Raw genomic sequence first — 25,953 nt, forward strand, 5'->3', positions numbered from 1 at the left:
GCCCCTTTCCCACCCCCTACCAGACACTGCCCGCGAGGCCCGCGGAGTTGAGGCACCATCGCCGCTCCGCGTCTCATCACCAGACGGGTAGGCCCGACCCGGTCTCGGCCTCAGGCCCGCCTCATCCTTGAGGGTATTCTTTTCCTTGGTTTTGGGTATGTGTTGTCGGCGCCGTCTGTGAAGTAAAATTGTATAAGTGTTGCCGTGTGCTCGCGTAATCGGTAGTAGATCTACATTGTCGCATTTGCTTTTTGTGTAAATTGAATTGTGTTTTTCTTTTCTGTGTGCTTTTGGTGGAATTGAATATGTGTGCTTTCCGTTCATCGCGAATAAATGTGCTTTGTGTTGAACTGTTTCCCGCTTCGCTTCGTCATTTCTTTCATTGAATCCTCATCTTGCTTCACGTAAAGGGTTGGTAGTGGGCTGAATACGCCCGATAATTAATCGAACCGTCGAGGTCGACGATAACACCGCTCGGTTATCCCGATAGTACGGAACGGGTTGCTTAAGTGGCCCGTGTCCGAAGTCGACCTGCGGCGAGGTGCGATCGCCCGGTCTACCCTCCGCGTGGGTACTTAGGTAGGTCGAATTTGGCGAGCAACCCTATCCCACGCGGGGGCTGATTGGCTCGATCGCGGTGAGACCGAAAGGTCCACCCGTGACTGGTTCCCGGCGTTAGTCCGAGAGGGTCACGACTGGATTGTCCGTCCGGTGGGCGACGTGCCGCGATTCGAGTTACGTGGCCGTCAGCACGCCGGCGGGCGCGAATCCGTAACAATATTCTAGTTTTGTATTTTAAATTAATTTTCTTAAATTTGTAGAATTTGTTTTTCACCTGGAGGTTGTGGGTTACGATGTGTAAATAAAGGTGGAAAAAGTCTCATTTGATGCTATCCAATTCCAGGCAACAAAAGGTGAAAATTTTGAAAGGTGGTGCAGACTTTCTATTGGCACTGTATATACATATACAGTTAAGCCCAAAATGATTCATACTGTGACCAAATTTGGAGTATTTTGAATCGTGTTATTTGAGGAATGAGTTTCTTCTGGCTTAGGTTACATAAGAATGTGACAAACAGCTGAAAGAATCACTGCAAGGGAGATTTCAAGAAATGCATTGTTTCGGGGGTATTTTATTGATAAATTTTCAAAAAAATGTCATGTCCAGAATTATTCATACCCTTGCTTGGATCAGTTAAAAGTCACATTCAGTAATCAATGGAGAAGCCTCTGTTTGTGATTACAGCCTCCAAAGAGTTTTTATACTTGCTCACAAGGTTTGCATGTCTCGATAGGGATTTTGGCCCACTCCTCCTTCGCGAAGGTCTCCAGGTCTTTGAGATTGAAAGGCTTCCTTGCCATCACTCCGGTCTTGAACTCCCACCACAGATTCTCGATTGGTTTGAGGTCCAGACTTTGGCTTGGCCACTCTAGAACGTCTACATCATTATCCCGGAACCGTTTCTTGACTGACTTGGTGGTGTGTTTTGGATCGTTGTCCTGCTGATCCGTCCAATGCTCCCCGAGGTGAAGTTTCTCTGCAGACTGTTTGATGTTTTCCTCAAGGATCTTGATGTACTGCTCCTTTTTCATGATGCTATCCACTTTAACGAGATTGCCAGCCCCACTGGCTGAGAAACATCCCCAAAGCATTATGCTCCTGCCTCCATGCTTGATGGTCGGGACTGTGTCCTTAGGGTTGTATGCTTCACCTTTCTTTCGCCAAACGAAAACAACATCTCTGTGCCTGAAAAGCTCCATTTTCGTCTCATCCGACCACAGAACTGAGGACCAAAAGCTTGGATCTTTGTCCAGGTGACCTTTTGCAAAGGCTTGACGAGTCTTTCTGTGCCTGGGATGGAGGAGTGGAGTCTTTCTTGGTCGGCGTCCATGGAGACCCCCCCTTGTGCAACATCTGCTGGAGTGTCTGCCTTGATATTTTGGTCCCAGACTCACCAAAGTTGTTCAGGAGAGCCTTAATAGTGATCAGTGGATTGTTGTTGGTCTCTCGCCATACTTTTCTTGCCAGACGAGGCAACACCTTTGGCTTCCGAACACGTCCTTCAATGTTTTTTTACAGTGTGGAACTCCTTGTACTTCCTAATTATGCTTTGTATGGTGGCAACTGGCACTAGGAACTGCTTAGAAATAGCTTTGTAGCCTTTCCCCTCCTTGTGAGCATTCACAATGCACAACCGAAGGTCCTCACTGACTTCTTTCTTCTTCGCCATGATGACAATGACCTGAGAATGATTGCATCAGCTCCCCTTAATTTATAATCTTAAAGCAGAGTGTTGTTCGATAACATTCCTCACTGTACATTCAATAGACCACATTTGTAATGCATTTAGATTGTATGCACACATTTTGGAAAAATTGCATAACATTATAAAGAATCTTTGGAATATCAAAAGCATGTGCATTATCACAAACATTGGCTTCATTTCTGAGACTTTGTATGGGTTATGAATAATTTTGGACAGGCAAAAAAACAGAAATCTTAACATTTCTATTGTTGTGCTTATAATGTTGAGCCAAAATATATTTGGATTTGTACATGCCAACTAAATGTCCTTGGGTGAAGTGAAAGTTCCACCACTCCAGCTTGTAGGTATGAGATAAATGCAAAACTCTCAGATTTTTCATAGGGTATGAATAATTTTGGGCTTAACTGTATATGCATATGTGCAATACAATGGAAGTAGCACCACCTTTGGTGGTAGCCAGTTTACAAATCCTCTTCCTTTATCTTCTTCAAAATGTTTTGGAACCTTCTCAAAATTACAATGCTGAGTATATGTTGATCAATAAAATGTCTTTCAAAAATTATAATTATATCGTGCATATGCAAGAATGTGCTGCAGCACATTGCCCACCGAAGGTGGACCAAGAAGGGTACTCCCAACCCACAATGCAGGAGTGCCCGTTAGTGATTATAATGCAACACAAAGGGAAAAGAACAATGTATTTTGTATTGAGTGCTTATTTCCCATCCAGATTTTTCCCGACTGAAGAGGAATACTTTAAAATAAATGGTCGTCTACGTCGGGGAGACATCCTCGGGGTTAAAGGTCACCCTGGAAAGACTCGCAAGGGAGAGCTGAGTATCATCCCAACTGAGCTTCAGCTCCTGTCACCCTGCCTGCACATGATGCCCCATTTACACTTTGGCTTGCGTGACAAGGTTGTTAACCACAAGCACATAACTCATAGAAATGTTCATTTCTCTGGCTCGAGCTTGAAAAATATTCATATCATACTAACCTTGTGTTTTCCCCCAACTTCATCCACCTCCATTGTTGCAGGAAACCAGGTATCGTCAACGCTATCTGGATCTTATCCTCAATGACTACGTAAGACAAAACTTCATCACCCGGGCAAAAATCATCAACTATGTCCGAAAATTCTTGGATGAGATGGGCTTCTTGGAGGTATTGATGGTTTTGATTATCCAGCATGGTTTCGATTCACAATAATGAGACTTCTTCCCAGCAATTGTCTTGGTCACATTAATTCGGTAGTTGAGGTTTGGGATGGAGTGTCAATATTTTATTGTGCAAAAATTTTAAAGGCCTCTTAATTTGTTGTTTCATTATTTTAATACCCTTCAATTCTTCTCTACATCACATTTGACCATCAATGTGCCAAATTCCAAGCATGTACTTTGCCAAAAAATGTACTTTATAACTTGGAAAAGCTATGAGAATCTATACATCACCAAAAAAACAAAAACGGACTTCTGCCATGATATAAAGTTCGAAAGCATAATTGTGTTTGTTTGGACGTATAATTAAATGCTTGCATGAGGTGTTGCTGTTGTGGACCTTTCTTATCTTGGCATACTGAATGTAATTGAGTCCCACTGATTGTTTATTGCTGTTGAGCCGATCACACAGTCATTTGTTATGTTTTGTTTTTTTTTTAATTTTTTTTTGCATACGTGTAATCAACTTTCAGGTGGAAACCCCGATGATGAATATGATCCCTGGTGGTGCCGCAGCACGTCCATTCGTCACACATCACAATCAGTTGAACATGGACCTGTACATGCGTGTTGCTCCAGAACTTTATCTCAAGGTGTGAAAGTAATTTGACAATTTTTGTAGTTGCGATACAATTTGCAACAAATTTCCTTCCCCACTGATACATGCAGAAATTGTATTGTCATGTGTATGGCCCCCACCCAAAACCATAAGCGATCTTGGACAGCACTATACAGTATACACGGTGGGAATTGATGCACAATGGATAGCCGGTATTGAGGATAAATTGGACTGCATCACCCAAGCGGTAGTTGCTATGCAACTGAATTTTGCGACCACATCTGACACACGTGATGAGCCAAACAATAAGATTATTTTAATTAATTTGTTCCCCTCGAGGAGTTCCAATAATTTAATCAGCGTGTGTGACTTAATCCTCTGATATGATAATAATAAACGTGTGTGTGTGTGTTGTGTATTTTTTATTATTTATATTGGTGTGGGTATGGTGGTGACGTTAATCCCCTGACCCAAATTGTGGTGACGGGCGGTTAACACCGCCAGCCCCGATAGCCGAGCAGTTCTTCTTATTAGGAGGCAGACACGTTGACTCTCGGAGATTACAATGCGTGTGGGAGAGGAAGGACACGGCCTGGTGGAGTGATGGAGGCATGGGGGGGGGGGGTGGGGTGGGTTATACTCAAACCCCATGACAAATGCACAGACACAGCAACGCAAAATAACCGTGGAATTGAATGACAATAGAAATATTTACAAGGGACAATAATTCAGAATGTTATGATATGTGAGGTAAGCTAATGTCAAGGTGCCTCAACACAGACATTAATACAGACAAGGGGAAAACAAAGTAAAAGACAATCCTTCCTTTATTCTGGCACTTAGCTTGGTCCAGAGATAGTCTTTCTGGAAAGTGGAATCGTGGGGCTTCTATTTGCACATGCAGACGCGCGCAAAATGGCGCCAAGTCGCTCTCTTGCAGCAGGAACGTTCGTCAAGCAATTTGTGAGCGGTATTCGACACCAAGGCTCAGAGACCCCATGCAGCTTGGAATGGTGCCGTCCCATCAGTGACATACACGAGGCTTCGAGGTCCGTCTTATACGACCAGCCAAGAGTCGATGGCCAGCGTCTCGCTTCACAACGCGAGCCAAATCACCTCAGCACGAATATGGGAATTGTGCCATCTTCTTCATGCGTCGAAGGAAAGCCATTTCGTCATGCCGAGAGGAGAGCAAAGCGAGATCCTCTGTCCTAGCCACGTTTCTACCATGACTACAACTGCTTCCCTCACACCGACCTCGTGCGTTTGCTCCGGATCTCTTCCTGACGTCACCGAACCCAGTTTCCTCCTGGGGTGTGGCTTGTTTGTAAACCCGGGAAGGCGGGGTTTCTTCCTACTTGGTCGTGCAGATCAGTTGTAATGGTCCATTGCTGGTTTGTAATACAAAAAAACAATGGGAAAAGTCACGGGGGGGGGGGGCAATTACATACTGGGGGAACCTTCCCTTAATCCATATGTAATTGACACCACACCACCCCCCACCCCCCCCCACCCCGGTGTGGTGACATGTAATACTTAAGCTCACAGTTTCTCTACTTCATTGCATTGAGATGTCTCCAACACGTCCACAGACCAAACAACTCTATTAAATTCCTCCATCTACCCCCACAACCATAATTATGTGTATATATATATATATATATATATATATATATATATATATATATATATATATATATATATATATATATATATATATGTATCATTACAGCCACGGGAAACGAGTATTATGATGGGTTAATCCCCATTTCTCCTCGGAAGAGCCGGACCTGGGGCCACCGCTCACGGCTAACTTTGTGGTATGGTGGGTTGCTTTATAACCACAAACAACCACAATTTCCAGTGTCGACCATCTAATTTTGCCGTTTAACTCGAGGTCATGTGGTTTCCTGAACGGGTTGTGCTCCCTCAGAAAAGCACCAATCTAATCTTGATTAGATATTAATTAGGGTGGCCGAGCGTTTCACCGCTTGTGCGTGCCTACGATTACAGGTCAATTCGTTTGGTAATTACCTCCCAGTCTATCTAGGTTCGGACAATGCTGGATCAATGGAAGGAAAGGGCAAGCACGGACAGGTTGGAACGTCAACAAAGGAATTTATTAATAAGAAAATAAAAAGAACTTTTTCTTTGCATGGTAAAAATATATTCTAAATCTATCAAAATAATCGCAAGCAAATAAAGAATTAATCAGGCACTGATAGAAAAAGACAAAGAGCAAATGCTTATCACTATGCCTTACTTAACAATTAAACACAAGACAAAGGTACCCGGGGGGGGGGGTGAGAAATCCATTCTCGCTCACGAAATAGAAGTCGGCGTACGTCAAATAAAACGTCCTGAAATGTGTGAGCATGCCTTGTCTGTTTGCCAGTGCCCAGCCTTGCCGTGCACCCACTCGCAAACAGGCTCGAACACCAAACGACTTCACCCCCCAAAAATCAGGTACGCCAAGAGCAGGTCTCGAGCAGAACCAGCCTCAATGGTTCGAGTGTCACCCACCGTCAGGAGCCTCCAGGAGCCACAACCGACAGAGAGCTGTGAGAAACTGAGGCTGCAAGGCCGTCACCAACTGTCATCAGCTCAGCAACCGTCTGGCTGAAAATCATTGAAGCAACCCTCTGACTGGAACTCGACGAAGCAACCGTCTGACTCCAATTTACTCACTGGAAAAAAAAATGTTTCTCTCGTCCTCTTTTTGTTGGCGGCCTGTCTGGGCAGAGCCTCAAGCAGACTTCAGCCAAATCCACCTTGCTTATTGGTGCATCGTTACACGTGACAAACTGCCAGTCTCACGATCATTCCTGGCCTACGATACCATGTTTGTGGTGCTGGACGAACGGCATGAAGCAGCCATTTGCCAGAATTACCGAGTGAAAACGTGAAGCGCTCATAAAATGTCAGCAACAATTATCACCTCAATGTTCAGCCTGATACGAAAAAGAGCCAGTTAGCGTCCATAGAGCTGCTGAACGGGGTGTCGACATGAGTGAAAGAGGTGAGTGTCGACGTCGGTGAGAGGTTGGTGAGCCTCCGTTGGGCTAATGGCTATTTCACGTGCATGAATGTGTCTGTCGTAAAGAGAAAAAGGAGCTTTCCATAAGAGAGGGAATCTATTCTTTACCCTTCTCAACGCATCACATTTCGAATCCCACCAGACATGGGGATGGGTCTATCCTGCACATGCATTTAGGGAAATAACTGTCTGAGGACCTAGATGTTTGTATGCTTTCGTCGGATCGGATTCTGAAATCCGTAACATATATATATATATATATATATATATATATATATATATATATATATATATATATATATATATATATATATATATATATATATATATATATATATATATATATATATATATATATATATATATATATATATATATATATATATATATATATATATATATATATATATATTGGTTTTGGGTCGTTTCTTGCACATATCTTTTCACATATTTCTTGGGATTATGAGGTGGACAGGCAACCATGATGGGTGGAGAGGGGTTTGAAGGCTTGAAGTGGGTAGAGGATTGGCATTTCTCGAGGATAAGGGGAGAGGATAAGCAAGGCTTAAACCCATGTCATAAATGATCTTATTTACTTTTAACGATGTGTATTTATGCATCAGGAAGATCATTGGTTTCGCGTCGTTTGTTGTCACATATCTTATGGGATTACAAGTTGGACAGGTGACCATGATGGGTCATCATAAAATTTCTCATGGACACATGTCTTCCATGGGTGAAACTCATCCGTATTTTTGTAACGACCGAGCTGTTTCCGTATTTTTATTTCTGTATGTTTCCAAACGGTTCGTTTTCCAATGCAGAGGTTTCCTTATTTTCATCATCAGAAAAACATGCCTTGAATATCGGGAATTGAGGTACTATTCCGATATGCTGATTAGTTTATTAACCCATATCAACCGAATGGGATGCAATGCTAACTAACGTATCATGGCCACGATTGTGTGAATTACTCCGATGGTAGTTGTTTTTGTTTATGAGGTGTTTTTGTAGAAGTTTGCCGGGTACAAAAGCTCGCAAGCATGTCACCATAATCAGATGTCCTTCCGCCAGGCAGGAGAACATCTGTCTGTCGGTAAATGCGGAAATGGTGTCAATTGTTGGGTTTTCCTATCACTGTTCCCTTCAATGAACTTCACGGAAAAAACCGAAGCGCCGTCTTTACATTGCGTGAAGTAGACTCTATTATACTGCACACAAATATATAACCTCATGATGTCTGTTGGGCGTGGTGAATTTTATGACCACATTGATACAAAACCATGAACAAGGAACTTTGACACAGGAGGTGTCCATTTGGGCCATCATGCCTGTACTGCACTTCCATCACATTAAATAAATCTGTCAGATTTGACTCGTTTTCATTGGTGGGGAGGACTGGGGATGAGAAAAGTGTGGCAGGAACAGGGATTAGAGTATTATAAATGCAAATAAAATCAATAGTTTAAAACTTCGTTGTTTATTGTGACTTGTAACTTTCCTTGTGCATGTGGCATTGTGTGTGTTTACTGACCCCTGCTGGAGGGTTGGTTAAAATAGTTAATTCCGCTGGTCTCTTTTTTGAGAACATTCCCAAATTTAACCTCCCCTGTATTGCCTGCTTGGCATAAAGAGCAACTAAAATAGGTACTTGTAATTTAATTTGGTATCTCAGGACTTAAAGATCTTATGTAGAGTTAGGTAATTCTTCAAAATTATTGCAATGAACATGGTGTGTGGTCTTTAGTATTAATTTATTTTTTGATAAAATGTTGAACAAACTAGCGAACTGAAACCGATCTTCCCAGCAATGGATGTTCAGGTGAAATGTAAAAGCATTCTTCCCCAAATATCACTTTCATTTGCATAATATATATATTTTTTAAAGCGGTGAAGTCATCACTTCAATATTTGGCTTTGTCCTTTCTTCCATCCATCCATCCATCCATCCACCCATACATCTGTTCTTCAAAAATGAAGTAGAACCTTTCTCAAGGGTAATTGTAATCGGTTCTCAAGGCTTTAAAAGGGTAGTTTCAAAGGATAATTCTTATGAGTCTTAAAGGATTCCAAAGAGTAATTCTAATGGGTTTTGTTCATTTGTCGACTTTGCCTATTTCATATGAAAAATGCCGAACTGAGCCACTTCCTTCGGACACGTGTGCGTTTGTTTATTTGTTTATTTATTTATTTGTTTATATATTGGACATGATCATCCTCAAAATGCATATTTTAACTTCAATTTTTCAAAATTATCTGGGGACCCCCTTCCCCCATTGTAAGGAGTTGTTTTTTTTCGGTGCTTTCCTTGTTTTTATATCCTCGAGGATGATCTCCAAGTCTTACTCACGTTGTTGTTCTTGTGGACATTTTTGCTTCACAGCCTCCAGTTTTCATCGAAACTTCCTAAAACTTGGCGTATATATGTAAAAATACTCTGCGTAGACAGTAACAATCTCCGATTTTGAAAATTCCTCCGAGAAAAAAGGTTATGACATCGAAATATCTCCGCTAATGGAAATCGCCTAAAAATTATCTCCGAAACGAGGCAAGCTTTTTGAATTCTGTTTGCGGGAATCGAACAGGGCATTAGCAGAGATGAATTACCGCACATATGATACATCACTATGACGCATCAATTTTTATGTCTTTCCTATTTTTTGACATTTTTTGTTTTTTGTTTCATTTGTTTCACAGCCTACAGTTTTCATCGAAACTTCCTGAAACTTGGCATATATATATATGCAGTAGACTAGGCGTAAGTCGTCACCATCGGGACCGAGAAAAAAAGTGACGACTTAGAAATGTGACTACTTGCGCGTATGCGAACATTCATGATGACTGTGGGGTGAAGGATGAAGTCGTGCGTGGCCTGGACACGTATGTGTGAGAGCCGGCTATTGTACCAAAAGGAAAACACAATCCTCGGGACATAGGTGGGGGTTCATTGGTGAGTTGGAAACTGATCAAGCAAAGATGGAATTCATGAATCAGTTTATCAAAAGTAAAGATAATGAACAACTGTAAGACAACAATTTCGCCTGCTTATCACCATGATGGGATTGACCAACGAACCCCAGAGACTTTTCTGGCAGCATCTGCCAGAAAAGCCCAGTCTCATCGGCATTGTACACGTCCCGAGGCTGATACCTTTCCAAGATGTCTTTCAATTTGCCATCCTTCCAGTCGTGCACCACTGCCGAATCCACGCTGCCTGATTCGCCGCACTTCTTGACCTTGCCGATTCCCACCTCACTTTGAATCTGTCTATCCAGTGCATCGGCAAGGTCTCGGCATCATCATGCCCGAGGTCTGCAGCGAATTTACGTGCCTTCAGCAGCAACATTTCACCGTCCAACCGAATATTTGGCTGAGCCGACATTTGCCGAAACCAGATGATGAGCGCGTCATCGACATCTTCAAAGGACACACATCTCACGCGTTTCACACTTACCACCGCCCTCACGATCTTCTCCACTTGTCCAAACATCGTGCCCTTATTCTTCAAGATATCGTTCAATGTCTGCCGTTTGATGTCCAACTTCTCAGCTATGGCTGTTTTCTTCATCAGTGGGTTTGCCTCGCAAAACTGGATAATGTCGTATTTTCTTGGTAGGTTTCAGTTGTAAGCTAACGCTTCGTCGCCATTGTCCTGCCTGCAGTGCGATCAACGTGTGTACGCAGTTATAAATAGCCTATCACTGGCGGTGTAAACCAATGAGCGAGCATCACGATTCCATGAAATCGGGATTCTCACGAGGCAGCAGTTCCATGTGACGAGTTTGGAGTGGTAATTTACTTGAGTTTCCATTACGTGGGAACGGACAACATCTGACGACTTAGACGAAGTGACGACTTAGAGATGACTACTTACAGAGGGATGACCCTTTATTCATAGGGACTTAACATGAGATAAATTCGGGACTTTTTGATGCTGCCGACTTTGGCGAAGTGACGAGTTACACGCTGCCAACTTACGCCTAGTCTACTGTATATATATATATATATATATATATATATATATATATACACAATATATGTGTGTGTAAAAATACCTGTGCAGACAGTGACCATCTCCGATTTTGAAAATTCCTCCGAGAAAAGAAGTTATGAAGTCAAAATATCTCCGCTAATGGAAATCGCCTAAAAAATTATCTCCGAAACTAGGCAAGCTTTTTAAATTCTGTTTGTGGAAATCAAACCGGGCATTAGCAGAGATTAATTACCGTACATAAGATACATCACTATGACGTTATATCAATTTTTATGATGTCATTCCTATTTTTTGACTTTTTTTGTTTCACAACCCAGAGTTTTCATCGGATCTTCGTGAAACTTGCCATGTATATGCAGAAAGCCCACGCGCAGGCAGTAACCATTTCCGATTTTGGAAATTCTTCTGAGAAAAAAAAGTTGACGTCATATCGCCGCTAATGGCAATCACCTCTACCATTATCTCCAAAACTAGGCAAGCTGTTTGAATTTTGTTTGCGGGAATCAAGCCGGGCATTAGCACAGATAATTTATCGCAAACCTGATACATCACAATGACGTCATACTCGTTTTTATGACGTCATCATTAAGAGGACAAGGATCTTAGCTCATTCGAGCTTGTTTTCCAAAAGTTCTGCAGCTTCACCCATGATTTTCTCTGCATATCTTGCGGGATTATAAGCTGGACAGGTGACCATAATGAGTGGGGAGGTGGGTTGAAGATTTTTCGTGGGTAGAGACTTGACACCTGAGGGTTGGGAGGGGGAGGTTGAGTATGGGATGGGGGGGCGGGGGTGGGGGCTGGACGGAGAGTTGAGGACTTCAAGTTATATTTTACACTCCATGGAATTTCTCTATCTGTCTATCCTATGATTTTCTCTTCAACTATTCGACCCGGGTCCATCGAACCATTTCATTTCAATTGTCTTTGTCCAAGGAGTTCCGTTATTTCACGGGTTTTCCAGCCCAGCGGTCTTATCTTTCCTGCCAAACACATTTGAAAATGGAAATGTTGTTCTCTCCTTTGTCTCAATTGTGGTTGTCTGTGGTGCTCTGTTTCAGAATGTGGTTGGATGTGATCCTGCACGAGAGGGTTAATAAAATAAAGAATGGGAATTTACGAATCGCGTGTTGAACCCGATATATGCAGTACTTGAAAACGATTTAATGGTAATTTTGGAATGAGAGAGAACCGAATTGTACTGTGGTGCATGAAATGGCAACCACCGTATATGAGCCATGAATGAAGGTGGATTTAAAGGAAGAACTGGAGGGGTACAGAGGAGGAGGAAGACGACGTGCTGTCGCCCACACAATGCATATACCCTGTTTCCCATAGACAATGGGTGGGGTCCTGTCTGGGCACATTATGCAAATGACATTACTGACCAGGGAACTCCGACATGTCATGGATGTTCGTTCATCCGGAGGCTGGTTTGATCACCATTACTACATCTTACCAGCTCTTGCTCCTGGTCTCAAGATGCATGACAGGTACTAGAAAGTGGAAGATTTTCACCACTTGTGAGAGACAAAAGAGCATGGCCAGGAAGGCACCTGGCATTTGTGTTGCCAAAAGCCTGGAAATCTTGAGAAGAAAATGGTTGGAGCTGTCTGCCGTGAAGAATCATAAGGCACTGACATTCTGGAATTTACCCTTCGTCAGAGCAGAAGGGTATGCCCAAAACAAGGTGTACGTGGTCCACCAGCAACCTCCTCCTTGTCAAACTCTCAAAATCCAGAATTGCTGCTCATCTCCATTCATTCGATCCTCTTTCTCTACCCCCCCCCCAACTTGTGAAACCAACTTACACACACTCTTCAGTCTTATTCTTCCCTCCATGTCTTCAAAACGGCTGTTTACCACCACTTCAGATCATCCCCCCATCCAAAACCTTGATTTTTTTTTCTCTCCCCCGTTAACCTCCCTCTGTCAATCTCCAGCTCACCCCTCCCCAAACCCATCTCTTTCCTTCCTGAGAGTTTGCTTCTGTATCTGTCCTAGACACCATGTGCACCCTACCCCTCATTCTTCCCCATATCTCATTTTTGTCTAAATCTCCTTCTATTTTGTGCCTCGGCACTGGTGTTGTCGTTTCCCCCATTTTCTTTCTGTTGTGTCCTGATCTGTTCTTTGTTATAGCTCTTCCACAAGCCTTGACTTTGTGCACAATAATATATAAATAGTGTCAGCACCTTTGATCCTTCATGTAGGATAACTCTAAACATATTCTTCTTATGTTTTGTTATCTTGTGCCACCAACCCAAACCACTAGTTACCTCCGCCACCGAATGTGGGCGGAGGTTATGTTTTCACCTCTGTCTGTCTGTGTCTGTGAACAGTACATCTCAAAACGTTGTGGATGGATTTGGCCACAATTTGGTGGACAGGTTTGGTGTGTGACGAGTATGAAATGGTTAGATTTTGGTGAAGATCTGGATCTGGATATGTGATTTCGTTTATTTATTTATTTTTTTCAGTGATTCTTCACCATTGAGTGATCGGACTAAATCAATATATAACACGATATCTCAAAGTTATGAACGGATTCTAGCGAAACTTGGCGGAAACGGGTATGTGAGGACGAATTAATATAATTTTAGTGATGTTCCAGATACGAGAGGGTTTTAATTCACTATTGAGAGATGGGGCCAAAAAGGATACAAGCATAGCATGATGTTTCAAAACGTTGTGGATGAGTTACGACAAAAGAAGGTGGATAATTTGGTTCGATGACAAGAACAAGCCGATTTGATTAAGGTTCTGTCCGGATCCAAATACAGCCTATCGGTGGGATACAAAATGTAAACTATTCATCCTGGCAGAGGTCTGTGCTCTACCAAGTGCCATTCTCGTTTTGTGCTGTAATTAGCAACTTCATTTTCATAACTAAATCTTGATTTGAGATGTCAAATATGCGTGCACATTGTATAATTTGGAATAGTGCAGCAAACACAGACAGTGTCTGAAGTTCAGCAGAACCCGAGTGCGTGCTCACTCTCAAAATGTCTTTAAAATAGTTGCATTTCTGACTTTGGAAAATTAACATGCATCATTACCAAGACACATGAATCTCAAATGTACACATAATGTTGGTATCATGCCTGTGGCATGTAAAAACTACAAGGGGCTGCATTGAAACAAAATCCCCCCAAAAATTTGGTTTTGTTTTGCAGATGCAACCAAATCAAAGCAAGACAACATATTGTAGCATTGTCTTATGCCGGACACGCTTCGTTGGTGAGGGCAGTGTCCAGCACCGGCAAAGCAGCAGGCAGCGTTTGCCAAGCGTGTTGCATTATATAGAAATAGTTTTGTTTGTTTGTTTTTTCTTCAATGTCCAAGCTTGCCCATCATTATAGCAGCAAACAAACAACTTCTACTTTCAGATCAAAACTTCAAAAGAGTCATTTTTGTTGTAATATCATTATATATTTAAATGTATCCCCTTTACGAAATCTCACGAGTTCAGATGCTGGTTGTTGGAGGGCTTGATCGGGTCTACGAGATTGGACGTCAGTTCCGCAACGAGGGCATTGACCTCACCCACAATCCAGAGTTCACGACGTGTGAATTCTACATGGCTTATGCAGACTACAATGATCTCATGATGATTACAGAAAACTTGCTCTCTGGTGAGAGTTTTATGGAAATGTCCAGAAAGTGTTTACATCAACATTCTACATACCTATTTGTGTGCTTCTCTTCTAATTATTATTTCTTGATGCTCAAGGAATGGTCAAGCACATCACGGGAGGCTACAAGATTGTGTACCACCCCGATGGTCGTGATGGCCCGACACAGGAGATTGACTTCACTCCTCCGTTCCGTCGTGTGTCCCTGCTTTCGGAGCTGTCCCGTCTCCTCAATGTTACTTTCCCTGCACCTGATACGCTTGAAACGGAAGGTGAGGTACATCTTTGTTCATGAATTGCTTCTCTTTTTCGCTGTAATCCTCTGTGAAAAACCATGCACATTGATAAGCCCAGTATGTGGGCTGGCAGGATGGCCTGGAGGTATGCATACTCGCCTCAAAGCTGTATTGCATGGGTTCGAACCTTGGCCCAGCTCTAAATTGTCATTCCCTTGTTTCACAGGCAGGGTGATTCATCAATGTGTGTGCCATCTCTCGGTTTGACGTCAAACTGAACATCCCAACTGCCAGCATTAGTTGATGGAGGTTAAAGATCCCACGGTGTCCATCGTGGAGTAGGCGAACTATTGCTGGCACCCTGGCCAAATTCCAAATTCCTACCCTAACCTGCAGAGAGCATTTCATCAGCGGCACAGCCACACCCTCAGCCAGTGATGCTACCCCGCAGCTTTAGCTTTATGTTGCTTACGAAAGAGGAATAAGAAACCCATTGTATCGTCACCCCCATCCTCCTCTGCTCCACTCTTATTATTTGCTCTGTTTTGACCTTCCAGAAGCGAGGATGTTTTTTGACCGCTTGTGTGTTGAAAAAGGCGTGGAATGCCCTGCACCTCGAACCATGGCTCGATTACTGGACAAGGTAATGCTACAACATGAGAGACTTGTGTTCCATTATACCCACAATTTTCCTCTTTCCTTGTTCCCAACCTGTCACTGCAGTGAATCTGAAATAGTCTCTTAACATTTTGTACACAAGCCTTGATATTCCAAGGTGTACCCCTGAATGGTTTACTTTGAGTTGCATGCCTCAAGCAACATTGGCCAGTGTTCTTTTTTTTTATGACTCTCAGCCGAACACTGGAGGCATTATGTTTTCGGATTGTCATCCTGTCTATCCATTATCGTTTTTTGTTACCATGATAACTTAAGAACCACTGTTCGGAAGTCGACCAAGCTTGGCACTAGTATGGACTGCAATAGAAAGATGAACTGATGAAATTCTGCCTTCAAAAGATCAAAGGTCACGTGTCCTTTCATTGAAAAATTTAGTTGGCATGATAACTTGTGATCCACTGCAGGGATTTCAACCAAATGTGGCACAACTATTGTCGTTTTAATTCAAAGGTGAACTGATTCGATTTTGGGATCAAAAGCAATGCGGACTTGCATTTAATATAATTTTGCAGATCATAACCTGAGTTGGCGTACAAAAGAGAGAAAAGTAGAAAAAAACTACAGCAGATGCCTCTATCTCTATCTCTATATCTATATGTCACCTTTGATTTATTTTTTTTTATTTTTTTTTTTGTGACCTTTAATTGAGATCAAACGGTTCATATCCAATGTGGGTGGAGGCATATCCATTGTTCTTGCCTTACACATTTTGCTTTTTGTAATTGGCATGATGCATCATCTGTCTTTCTCTATTCCAGCTGGCGGGTGAATTTGTGGAGGTGACATGCATTCACCCTACATTTTTGTGTGATCATCCACAGATCATGAGTCCTTTGGCCAAGTGGTACGTACTGATAGAAACAGTTGTTTTCCCGAACGCACAGCCTTACACCAGGTGTTGTTGGTCATTCCTTTGCCCATTACTTCTGCCTGCAGGCACCGCAGCACAAAAGGCCTGACTGAGCGCTTCGAGCTCTTTGTGATGCAGAAGGAGGTCTGTAATGCATACACGGAGTTGAATGATCCAGTTACCCAGCGCAAACTGTTTGAGGATCAATCTGAGGTACTGTATGATGCTTCATTGACAATGTACGTTGTCCAAACTATTATCTCCACACTTTAACTGCATGTAAAATAATACACCCTTTTTTTCAAATTTGCGAATGATGACATATAGTGGTCAGGACATTGGACTGACCGCAACACCTGCAAATTCTTAAGTTCAATTGAAGACAACAAGCTTTGTCTTCAGCATTTTTGAGCCTCTATAAACTGAGCTAATATTAGACAATGTACTTTTCAAATTTTTTTGTGCATATATGCCAGAAGTCCATGCCTCTATTTTTACTCATAATCTACTTAGCTATGGTTTAAGACATTGATTTGCATAAATGGAAAAAAAATTGCAAAGTGTGATGTATTCCAAAATAAATTGTATAACTGTTAGTTTAAACACCACCGGAAGTTTCCACAATGTCGTGGATGCGTTCCCAGAAAGCGCGACGTTAAGCATGCGAGATATTTCCATGGACACGTAATAATGGGGGGGGGGGTGGGGTAGCAGTTTTCGGTCCCCCTAACATAACTTTAACCTCGCTCAACCATATCAATTGAACAAATCAATAAAGAACACAAATGGACAATGAAATGAACAGTTACAGGGCAACTCACCAAAATGTAGGGCCGAGATTGCTTGTTGAGATGAGAGAGGTGTGGGTGTGCAGTGTACAGGGAGGGAAATCTGGGCTTCGTGTCTTGGACTGCTCGGATAATTTATTGACTGGGAAGACAAATGGGCTTTCGGGCGAGTCACGAGGCTCATTCAGCCTGGATCGGGATTTCGGGTGAGTCGAGCGGCTTACCCATCCAAATCCGCGATCTTTTCTACCCCCATTAATCCACCCCAAATCCACCTCCTTCAAATTCCCTGCTTTACTTCCTGAAAGTCCCTGTAATGTCCATCTTGTACACCCCGTGTTCCCCGCTCCATCCCCTCCCTTCCACCGATCTCCTAATGTCTCTGTTCCCCACTGTTTTGTCCTTCCCACTCCCGCCCCTCTTGTCTCATGCCCCCCCCCCCTTGCTGTGTGTTCTGTGTTCGCTCTCGTATGAGCCTCGACAAGGTATACAAAAAAAATAAATAATAATTTAAAATCTGAAATCGAGCTATCGAATGGCTTTGCGGAAAATCCAGGAGTGAAGTGATCACCAATATGTCGAGGGATTATGCGATCAGACGACACAGGGGCTTAATACAAATATTGTATTTGTATGAAGACTAATCTTGTGTTGAGAAAACCAAGAAGGCTAACTATCGCTGCAAAGGTCGGTGGACAAACATCGAGTGCTTGGATTACAATGTGTCAGGGATTCATGTTTATTAAGGAAGAAGTGAACTGCAACAAAATTTAATGTGTTATGAGCCAGTGGTGATCATGATAATTGCTTGTTTGAAATACTGTATTTATGATAAACCTGTGGAAAAACTATTTATGTTCCTGATTTATCTGTAACGTCATCCTGCAAAGTAATTCCAATAATATTCACCAAACATCTCATTAATATTCATGGCCCTGTAAGTACCGTATGCCACGATTACGTTGGGTGTCCGAGAGGAATCTATACCTCTATTTTCCTGTCTGACAGTTTTGCTAACTATCATGATTGATTTTGTTTTGTCTTGCAATACAAATAGACGTATATGAACGAAGGAAAGAAAAATGGTAAAATTAGCCAATTCGACTTGTACTCCATATCGACTTTTAGGCCGAAAAATATGGTACATTTTGCTATCAGATTGGATATAAAATCCAAGGTGGCTCATGAACAGCCTTACCTCGTCTCATCTACAGGTGACACCATTGCATATTTTGTTATAGACTCTAAAATGCCATCCAGTGCAATCTTGAATCAGGACTGAATGCTCTTAATAAAGTAGGTCTTGATGATTAAAAAGTGCAATATATCTCTTCCTCCTTTTCTTTTCTTTTTTCATGCACACATTTCTATTGGTAAACTATATAATCCCCAGTTAAGAATCACTTGTGAGGTTGCACTCATGAGGGGGGGGGGGGGTAGGGGGGTGATGTAATTGCTGGGAAAAATGAAAAATACATCTTCACAGTAAGCTAAAACGCTTTATTTTCTTTGTTTTTACGTGCTTAAAATTGATTTTTGGAAGAAAGTCTATTTCTTCAATTTGCCTGGCAGGCCAAGTCTGCAGGTGATGATGAGGCCATGTTCATCGATGAGAACTTCTGCACAGCCCTGGAATATGGTCTTCCTCCAACCGCAGGCTGGGGCATCGGAATCGATCGCCTCACCATGTTCCTCACAGACTCGAATAACATTAAGGTTTGAGCCAAGCATTTCACCAGGAAGGAAACCTTCATTTTAATTTTTCTTTCCTGTTTCTTCAACCATCACCAACACCCAAAAACAGCACCCCACCCCACTCCCCCCTCCCCACCCCACCCCCCCCACCTCTCCCAAAAAAAGAAAAACTAACAAATTTTTTGTTTTGTTTTTAACTCATTCATTCTTGGTTTCATGTTGTACAGTAGAACATTACGTGATTGCGCAGTTACACTCTGCTGGTCTCTGTGATCAGCGAAAACATGATATAGAGTTTGCACAGTCCTTGAAATTCATGGAAAAATGAAAAATAATTTTACAGTACTGGAAAACTTGTCCAAGTCCTTGAAACTCCTGGGAAGTTGCATGAATTGAAATAATCTTCCCTGCCCTGGTCTTAGGCCGGTGCCTTTAAGAGAATACAAGAGACTTTTACCAATTTTCACCTCCTCCAGGGATTTTCCATGAAAGCCGCCCCAAAATGGTTTCTCAGTCTGGATCCGGATCTAATGATTATAATCCCTCCTCAATGGATAGATGGCATGGTACAAATTGAGGTGCTAAATTATTCCTGACTTGATCCCCTCTAATGTTCTTCTATTTTATCTGCCCCTAATTATGTGTTATTATCTGCCCTTAATTAATGGCCTCTGGTGTTAATCCATTCGGACCAGAAATATTTGAGGACCTCGATTTTACACATGTAATTGTAAATCAGTGGGGCTGCTGCACTGCTGTAACACACAGCATGGTACAGTACTTTGCCTATCTCTGTTACAACGCTAAGTTCGGTGTAATCAAAATCAATTCCTTTGTTTTCGGGTGTTATTGCCCTTTGTGATTTTTACCCTGACGTTTGACTGTCAATAGGGGGGTTTTCAAGTTTTTATTTTTGTTTTTTTAATTATTATTATTTTTAAGTTCAATTTAAATTTTCTTTTCACTTTTCACATTCGCCGAGGTTGATTCGCACTCGATTGCTTCGAGATTTGTGAAATTTGAATGTATTGTGTCCGCGGTCTGTGTGGAATGCATTGCACCGAGGGGAGGCTTCCATCGGCTTCCATGCTGCCTCACGAGGCTATCTTAAGTTCTATTCGATTTCTGTTTTCACTTTTGGGACCTTCTGGTGTAGCTCCAGTCTTAACATCGATAATCTTCATAAAATCCAAGCAGAAACACACTTTTCATGAGGAAAATGTAAAAATTCAAATAACCATTGAGTATTGAAAGGAACACCACATGCTTTCCATTCACTGCTTGACCTCGTACCATGTCCCCCAGGGGGACTGCTTTTATCGGTCATATCTATCTGATCTTGGCTTATATTTTCGAAAGTTTGGTGATGTGCTCGATAAGTATTCAAAATAATTCCGGCGAAAACGGACGTTTTAAAATGTTGTTGAAACATTTCATCAGACCACGAGCTGGCGGGTCACGTGACGCCGTGCAGGCAACATGGCGCCTTATGTTGGCCTTATCTCGCGAGAGATTGAACTTTTAGGTGGTCCAAGGATCCTTTCTGTTGAATACCAACACTTTGTGGAGAATGCCATGATTTACAAGAATTCAGAGTATTTATTTAACAGCCGTGAGCGCAGGTTTGAAAATCGTGTGATGACATTGGAAACAAATTTCTCTGGAGAATGGAGGTCTTTGCTTCGAGCGGCCTCACGCGTTTATTATTTTATCGAGGAAATCGACGTCATGATATACAAGCGGTGGGCGTCGCGCATAGTCGCCATCTTGTATTGTCTGGTAATCAGCTGCCAAAGTATCAACGTTCATTCATGGTATTCAGCTTTCATTCAGCGTCAGGGTCATTCATGGTATTCAGCTTGTTTTTTTAACCATCACTCCCAAGAGGAAAACTTGTCATGGTGAAGAAAGTGACGTTTTTGACAAGGAATTGGAGGTTTTGCATAAGCCTGGTCAAGGCCAGAGTGCGTGGAATCACTGCATGGGCAGACATTATGGTGTGAACAAGTCCAGTATCTGCCAAGTACAGAAATGCACAGAAAACATAAGGGGAAGTGAATGCTCTGGTTTTTCACCCCGAGTGTGGATGATTCCGGTAAACTGCTCCAGTACATGACATGTGAGTTTATAAGTGACAGGACACGTAACCCCCTGTGTAAAATTATTGTTTACTTCTTGTAGTCTGAAAATCTACCTCGTATGTGGCCAGTATAATTTGTTGTTTTCAATGAAAATTAGGACAATTATTTATTGCAGTTTAATGTCTGTAAGCAATCCATGTGTCACAAGCTGTTGATTAATGCTGCAAAATGTACAACTTTGAAAGGTTCTGTGATATAACATGCTAAGCTAGTATATTTTGTTTGCAGGTATACAGATATCCTACCAATTTTAAATAAGGCAAGTGTGTGTGCATGTGCGCGCGTGTCTCCGGGTCTCCTCAATAACTCCAAAACCATAAAACCTGGCAGCCTGACACTTTGCATGCATACGAAGAAAACTCCAAGGAAATGCAAGAGTGAAAATTGGATGTTTGGGTTAATTAAAACACCCCATTTGAAGATAATTAACGGCCTTATTTAAGTATATCCTTCATCAGGCGATCCTTGGCCTCCTCCATTGTCTGCGGTCTTGAGGTGTTTCCTGGGTAACCTCGCTGGGGTCTGAAGCCACCATGTTTTTTTTTCACCTGCTCAACCATGCCTTGACTTGGAACAGGCCACAATGATTTCTGAACGATAGTTTTTTTACATGTTAATTTAATATGTCCTGAACAGCTCCGCTGCCCTGAGCGGGCGAGGCGGTTCGTCATGCTCTGCCGCCCTGTGTGGGTAGGGGGTTCGTCGTGCTCCGCCGCCCTGAGTGGGTGGGGCGGCTCGTCGTGCTCCGCTGCCCTGTGAGGGTGGGGCGGTTCGTCGTGCTCCGCCGTCCTGAGGGGGTGGGGCGGTTCGTCGTGCTCCACCGCCCTGTGTGGGTGGGGCGGTTCCTCGTGCTCCGCCGCCCATAGCGGGTTGGGCGGTTCGTCGTGCTCCGCCTCCCTGAGCGGGGTGGGGTGGTTCGTCGTGCTCCGCCGCCCTGAGCGGGTGGGGCGGTTCGTCGTGCTCCACCGCCCTGAGCGGGTGGGGCGGGTCGTCGTGCTCCGCCATCCTGAGTGGTGGGGCAGTTCCACGTACACAACGTGTACCCTGTTTGTTGGCCCTCTTTGCAGTAACAGTTTGTCCCAATAATTGCCATTTTTACCTTGTGCTGGACACACGTTTGCTGTCTGCACGATGCAGGCTACATACCAGACTCGAGTAATGGATACTGTTGGTGTGATACCACACACATCTTGGAACAGCATCCTCGTCGTGCGTGCCCTCCTCTGATCTGGTGGGAGATAATTTTGTAAAAGGCATCACAGTGAAAGGGATTGTGACTCATTGTGTAAGCCAATTTTGTCCAAAGCCACCAAACCACTTGGGACAATTGATTAGTGATTTTTGGAATAACATGACAGATTCCATGTTTTAAGGCCACATAAACCGAATGGCCTCCTCTTGTGTTGAAGTTCCTTGTGAGGAAACATTTATTATAAGTCTCAGCACTTGGTGTGTCTCCTGCAGTTATTGTTGAGATGTTTTTTCAATTTCAAATTAGCTGTTGTTGGTTAATTCATTAGAATCACATTCAAATTATTTGTTTAGAATTTCTTTCTCTTTCTCTTTCTCTCCTCTCCTTCCATGTTTGTTGTTCTTATTTTGATGAAATGTTGTCATTGTCTTCTTGAATATCTATAAATGTGTGCAGCACATTTGTTTTTTTCATTTGTCACAATGACTCTTTTGAGGATCTTCTCTCTATCTGTATTTTAGTTTTTGATATCTCTTCTCTCCCACTGCTCCCCACCCCCAATATAGGAAATACTTCTTTTCCCAGCCATGAAGCCTGAGGATGGGCAGAAAGAAAGTTCTCAAATGCCAACGAATGATGCTGAAAAGAATGAAATCTAGAAGAAAAAAAGAAAAAAATGCACAAAGGCTAGATGGAATGTTATTCTTTTGGATCTCCTTGATGATGTGGGATGATCATGACGGATGTCTTTATCCTTTCTTCTCCCTTCCATTCACAAACCAACTCTCCTTTTTTCGATACTTTGGGAATGCAATTATCAATTACCAGCTGCTCCATTGGTGTTTAATCATCATTTTAAATCGGGTTTCCTGTTTGGCGTGAACAGTCTTGGAGTTTATTTATGGTAGTAAACTTTGAAGCAACTATGACCTCTAGTCTATAGATCCCCGCTGTCTGCCTTGAGCTTTGTGCTCTCTGGGCCTTAATGGTGACATATGCAATTTCATCTTGATTGACACTTTTTACAATCGCCTTTCATCTCATGGAGATTTTTCTTCACTTTGAATAAACTGCAGATGCTATTAAAACCTGACATTGGAGACATGGTGTTGAAACAATGATTTAATTTCAAAGCCTGTTTTTTGATGTATATTGTCACCTTGTTTCTCTGCAAAAAAATTTTCTGTTATTGCCATCATGTGTGTCTGACATGTTTGGCACACAAGGCCGTGTGATGGATGGCACACAGGTTTGATATGACTATATACTTTTGGATGAGTACTTCATAGGCAGGGTGGTGCTGTTATTGTGGTGCCCTGGTCCGTTCTACTCGAGCAGTCCCACGGCACGCCGTTAGCCGATTGATTTGATTTCCCAGGAGCGATCCCCCAACATCTATGATGTGCTCTTGTCAACGTAGAACTAAAACCACGTCGTCTTCCATAATGTTTTGTTTTGTGTGGGGCAGTCTGGCAGAGGTTACACATGTCGTCAGTGGAGACGTCGAGTCTGTTTGTGGTGTTTTAGCTGTGAGAGGTGTCCACAGCAAGGGTGTGCAAGGTGAACACAATTGGACCTGGAGAGTAGTAGGCAGGGTGTTGTATCAATGAGTGTTCCATCTGTTTGTTCCCGAGGTGGGAAGAGATGGTGAAGGTGAGCAGTAATTCTTGATTTTGGCAGTTTCACTGGAAGTGGGTTGCTGGTAGACATTGAGCATCCTGTTGAAAAATAGGGGGGACAGAGCGGGGGTGGGGGGCAAAACCGGAGAGATGGTAGAAGACAACCTGCCTGCAGTGAAACACCCAAAGACAGCTTTATCGTGGGAGATACCAATGATCCTGAAGGCCTTGGTTTTCACAGCGTGAAGATGAGAGGTGAGAGCACCAGCCCACAGGGGAATTCCAGCTTGGAAAGGAAGAGGAGATGAGAGAATTCCATGAAGAGCCACACGTTGACTGCGACAGGAGAGGAAGTCTGCGAGCCATGAGTGGAGATGGCTTTGGATATCAAAAGAAGATAATTTGGTGAGCAGTGCGGAGTGCCAGACCATATCGAAAGCTCGCACATGATACGTCTCGGAAGATGGCTCTGATCTTGTGGCTGGCATCGAGGACCTCCATCCATTGTTGGGAAAGCAAAAGCAGCATATCCAGGGTAGTGACCTGGTTTGAATCCAAATTGGAGAAGAGGAAGGATTTCATGTCAAAAGCGATGATGGATTCCATAACCTTGCTGATGATTGGGAGAAGGCTGGTTGGTCTAGTTGTCGGCATCTGTTTTTGCACCTTTTTTAAGCAGAGCAGTAATGCTTGCTCATCTCCAAACAGATGGAAGATGATCTTGAGTAAATGAGAGGGTGAGCAAGAGCAGCAGAGCAGGTTTTTAGGACACCTGGGCTGATTCCGTCTGGTCCCAATCAGTTGAGGTTTAACAGCAAATTCTTGACCTTGTTGGGAGAAAAGGCCACAGAGTCCAACATTTTTTTTTTGTTTTGCTTTTTGTTACAATTTAACAGTTGTCAAAGATCCTATGTTGTCTTTTTTTTGATGATTAGGAAGTCAGTTATCACTGTTACTTTGACCAAATTGTTCCGCTGACTTATGGAGAAGATTCTAAAACAGCCCAGTGTAAGACATCTTGGATGCTGCTTTCCTGTCTACAGCTGTTTGTGGTGAGGATGTTGAGGTCGTGGAGAGATTCACTTACCTTGGCAGTGATTTTCATTTTTCTGCTGTCTGTGAGCCAGAGGTCAACAAACGTCTGGGTCAGGCCTGGGGAGTCACTGGATCATGGGGTGTGGTGCTGCTGGTACCTGTGCGGGAAGACGAAAGTCCGAGTTCAGGTCATTGGTGCTTCCAGTCTTTCTCTCTGGATGTGAGGTTCGACTCTGACCACGGATCTGAAACTGAGACTTCATTCCTTTGGTTCCAGGTCTCTTCGGAGAATCCTTGGCTATCGCTGGTTGGACTCTGTGTCCAACGACTTTGTTCATATTTGATATATATGTGTGTGCATACATATATATATATATATATATATATATATATATATATATATATATATATATATATATATATATATATATATATATATAGTTGCGAATTCGCGCCCGCCGGCGTGCGAACGGCCACGTAACTCGAATCACGGCACGTCGCCCACCGGACGGACAATTCTGTCATGACCCTCTCGGACTAACGCCGGGAGCTCGTCACGGGTGGGCCTTTCGGCCTCACCACGATCATGCCAATCGGCCCCCCGCGTGAGGATGTTGAGCGTGAGGGATAGGGTTGTTCGCCAAACTCGACCTACCCAAGTACCCACGCGGAGGGGAGACCGGGTGATCGCACCTCGCCGCAGGTCGACTCCGGACACTGGCCACTTAAGCGACCCGTTCCGTACTATCGGGATAACCGAGCGGCGTTATCGTCGGCCTCGACGGTTCCGATTAATTATCGCGCGTATTCAGCCCACGACCAACCCTTTCTGTGAAGCAAGATGGAGATTCAATTAAAGAAAAGACGAAGCGAAACGGGAAAACAGTTCAACATGATGCACATTTATTCCGCGGCACACGGAAAGCACACATACAATTAAACAGAATGCACATAAAGCAATTGCAACAAAAGAAACACAGCAATGCAGATCTACAACCGACTACGCGTGC

At 43.0% G+C, this 25,953-nt stretch overlaps 1 protein-coding gene across 3 annotated transcripts in view; it reads left to right on the top strand.

Annotated features, from left to right (window-relative positions):
- KARS1 (lysyl-tRNA synthetase 1) overlaps window positions 1-23,389 on the top strand; it is a 47,758-nt gene extending 24,369 nt beyond the window's left edge. For all 3 annotated transcript variants that reach the window (XM_085877177.1, XM_085877176.1, XM_085877179.1), the window contains 10 exons: window positions 2,998-3,184; window positions 3,306-3,431; window positions 3,958-4,077; window positions 14,547-14,709; window positions 14,808-14,981; window positions 15,503-15,588; window positions 16,382-16,467; window positions 16,560-16,686; window positions 18,834-18,977; window positions 22,856-23,389. In XM_085877177.1, coding sequence (XP_085733303.1) covers window positions 2,998-3,184; window positions 3,306-3,431; window positions 3,958-4,077; window positions 14,547-14,709; window positions 14,808-14,981; window positions 15,503-15,588; window positions 16,382-16,467; window positions 16,560-16,686; window positions 18,834-18,977; window positions 22,856-22,948 — 1,306 coding nt within the window. In that variant the 3' untranslated portion in view covers window positions 22,949-23,389. The remainder of the gene's footprint in view (window positions 1-2,997; window positions 3,185-3,305; window positions 3,432-3,957; window positions 4,078-14,546; window positions 14,710-14,807; window positions 14,982-15,502; window positions 15,589-16,381; window positions 16,468-16,559; window positions 16,687-18,833; window positions 18,978-22,855) is intronic.
- The last annotated feature ends 2,564 nt before the right edge of the window (window positions 23,390-25,953 follow it).

This window comes from Eptatretus burgeri, chromosome 4 (assembly GCF_056783735.1).
Source record: "Eptatretus burgeri isolate ZD-2024b chromosome 4, Ebu_testis_v1, whole genome shotgun sequence".
NCBI lineage: Eukaryota > Metazoa > Chordata > Myxini > Myxiniformes > Myxinidae > Eptatretus > Eptatretus burgeri.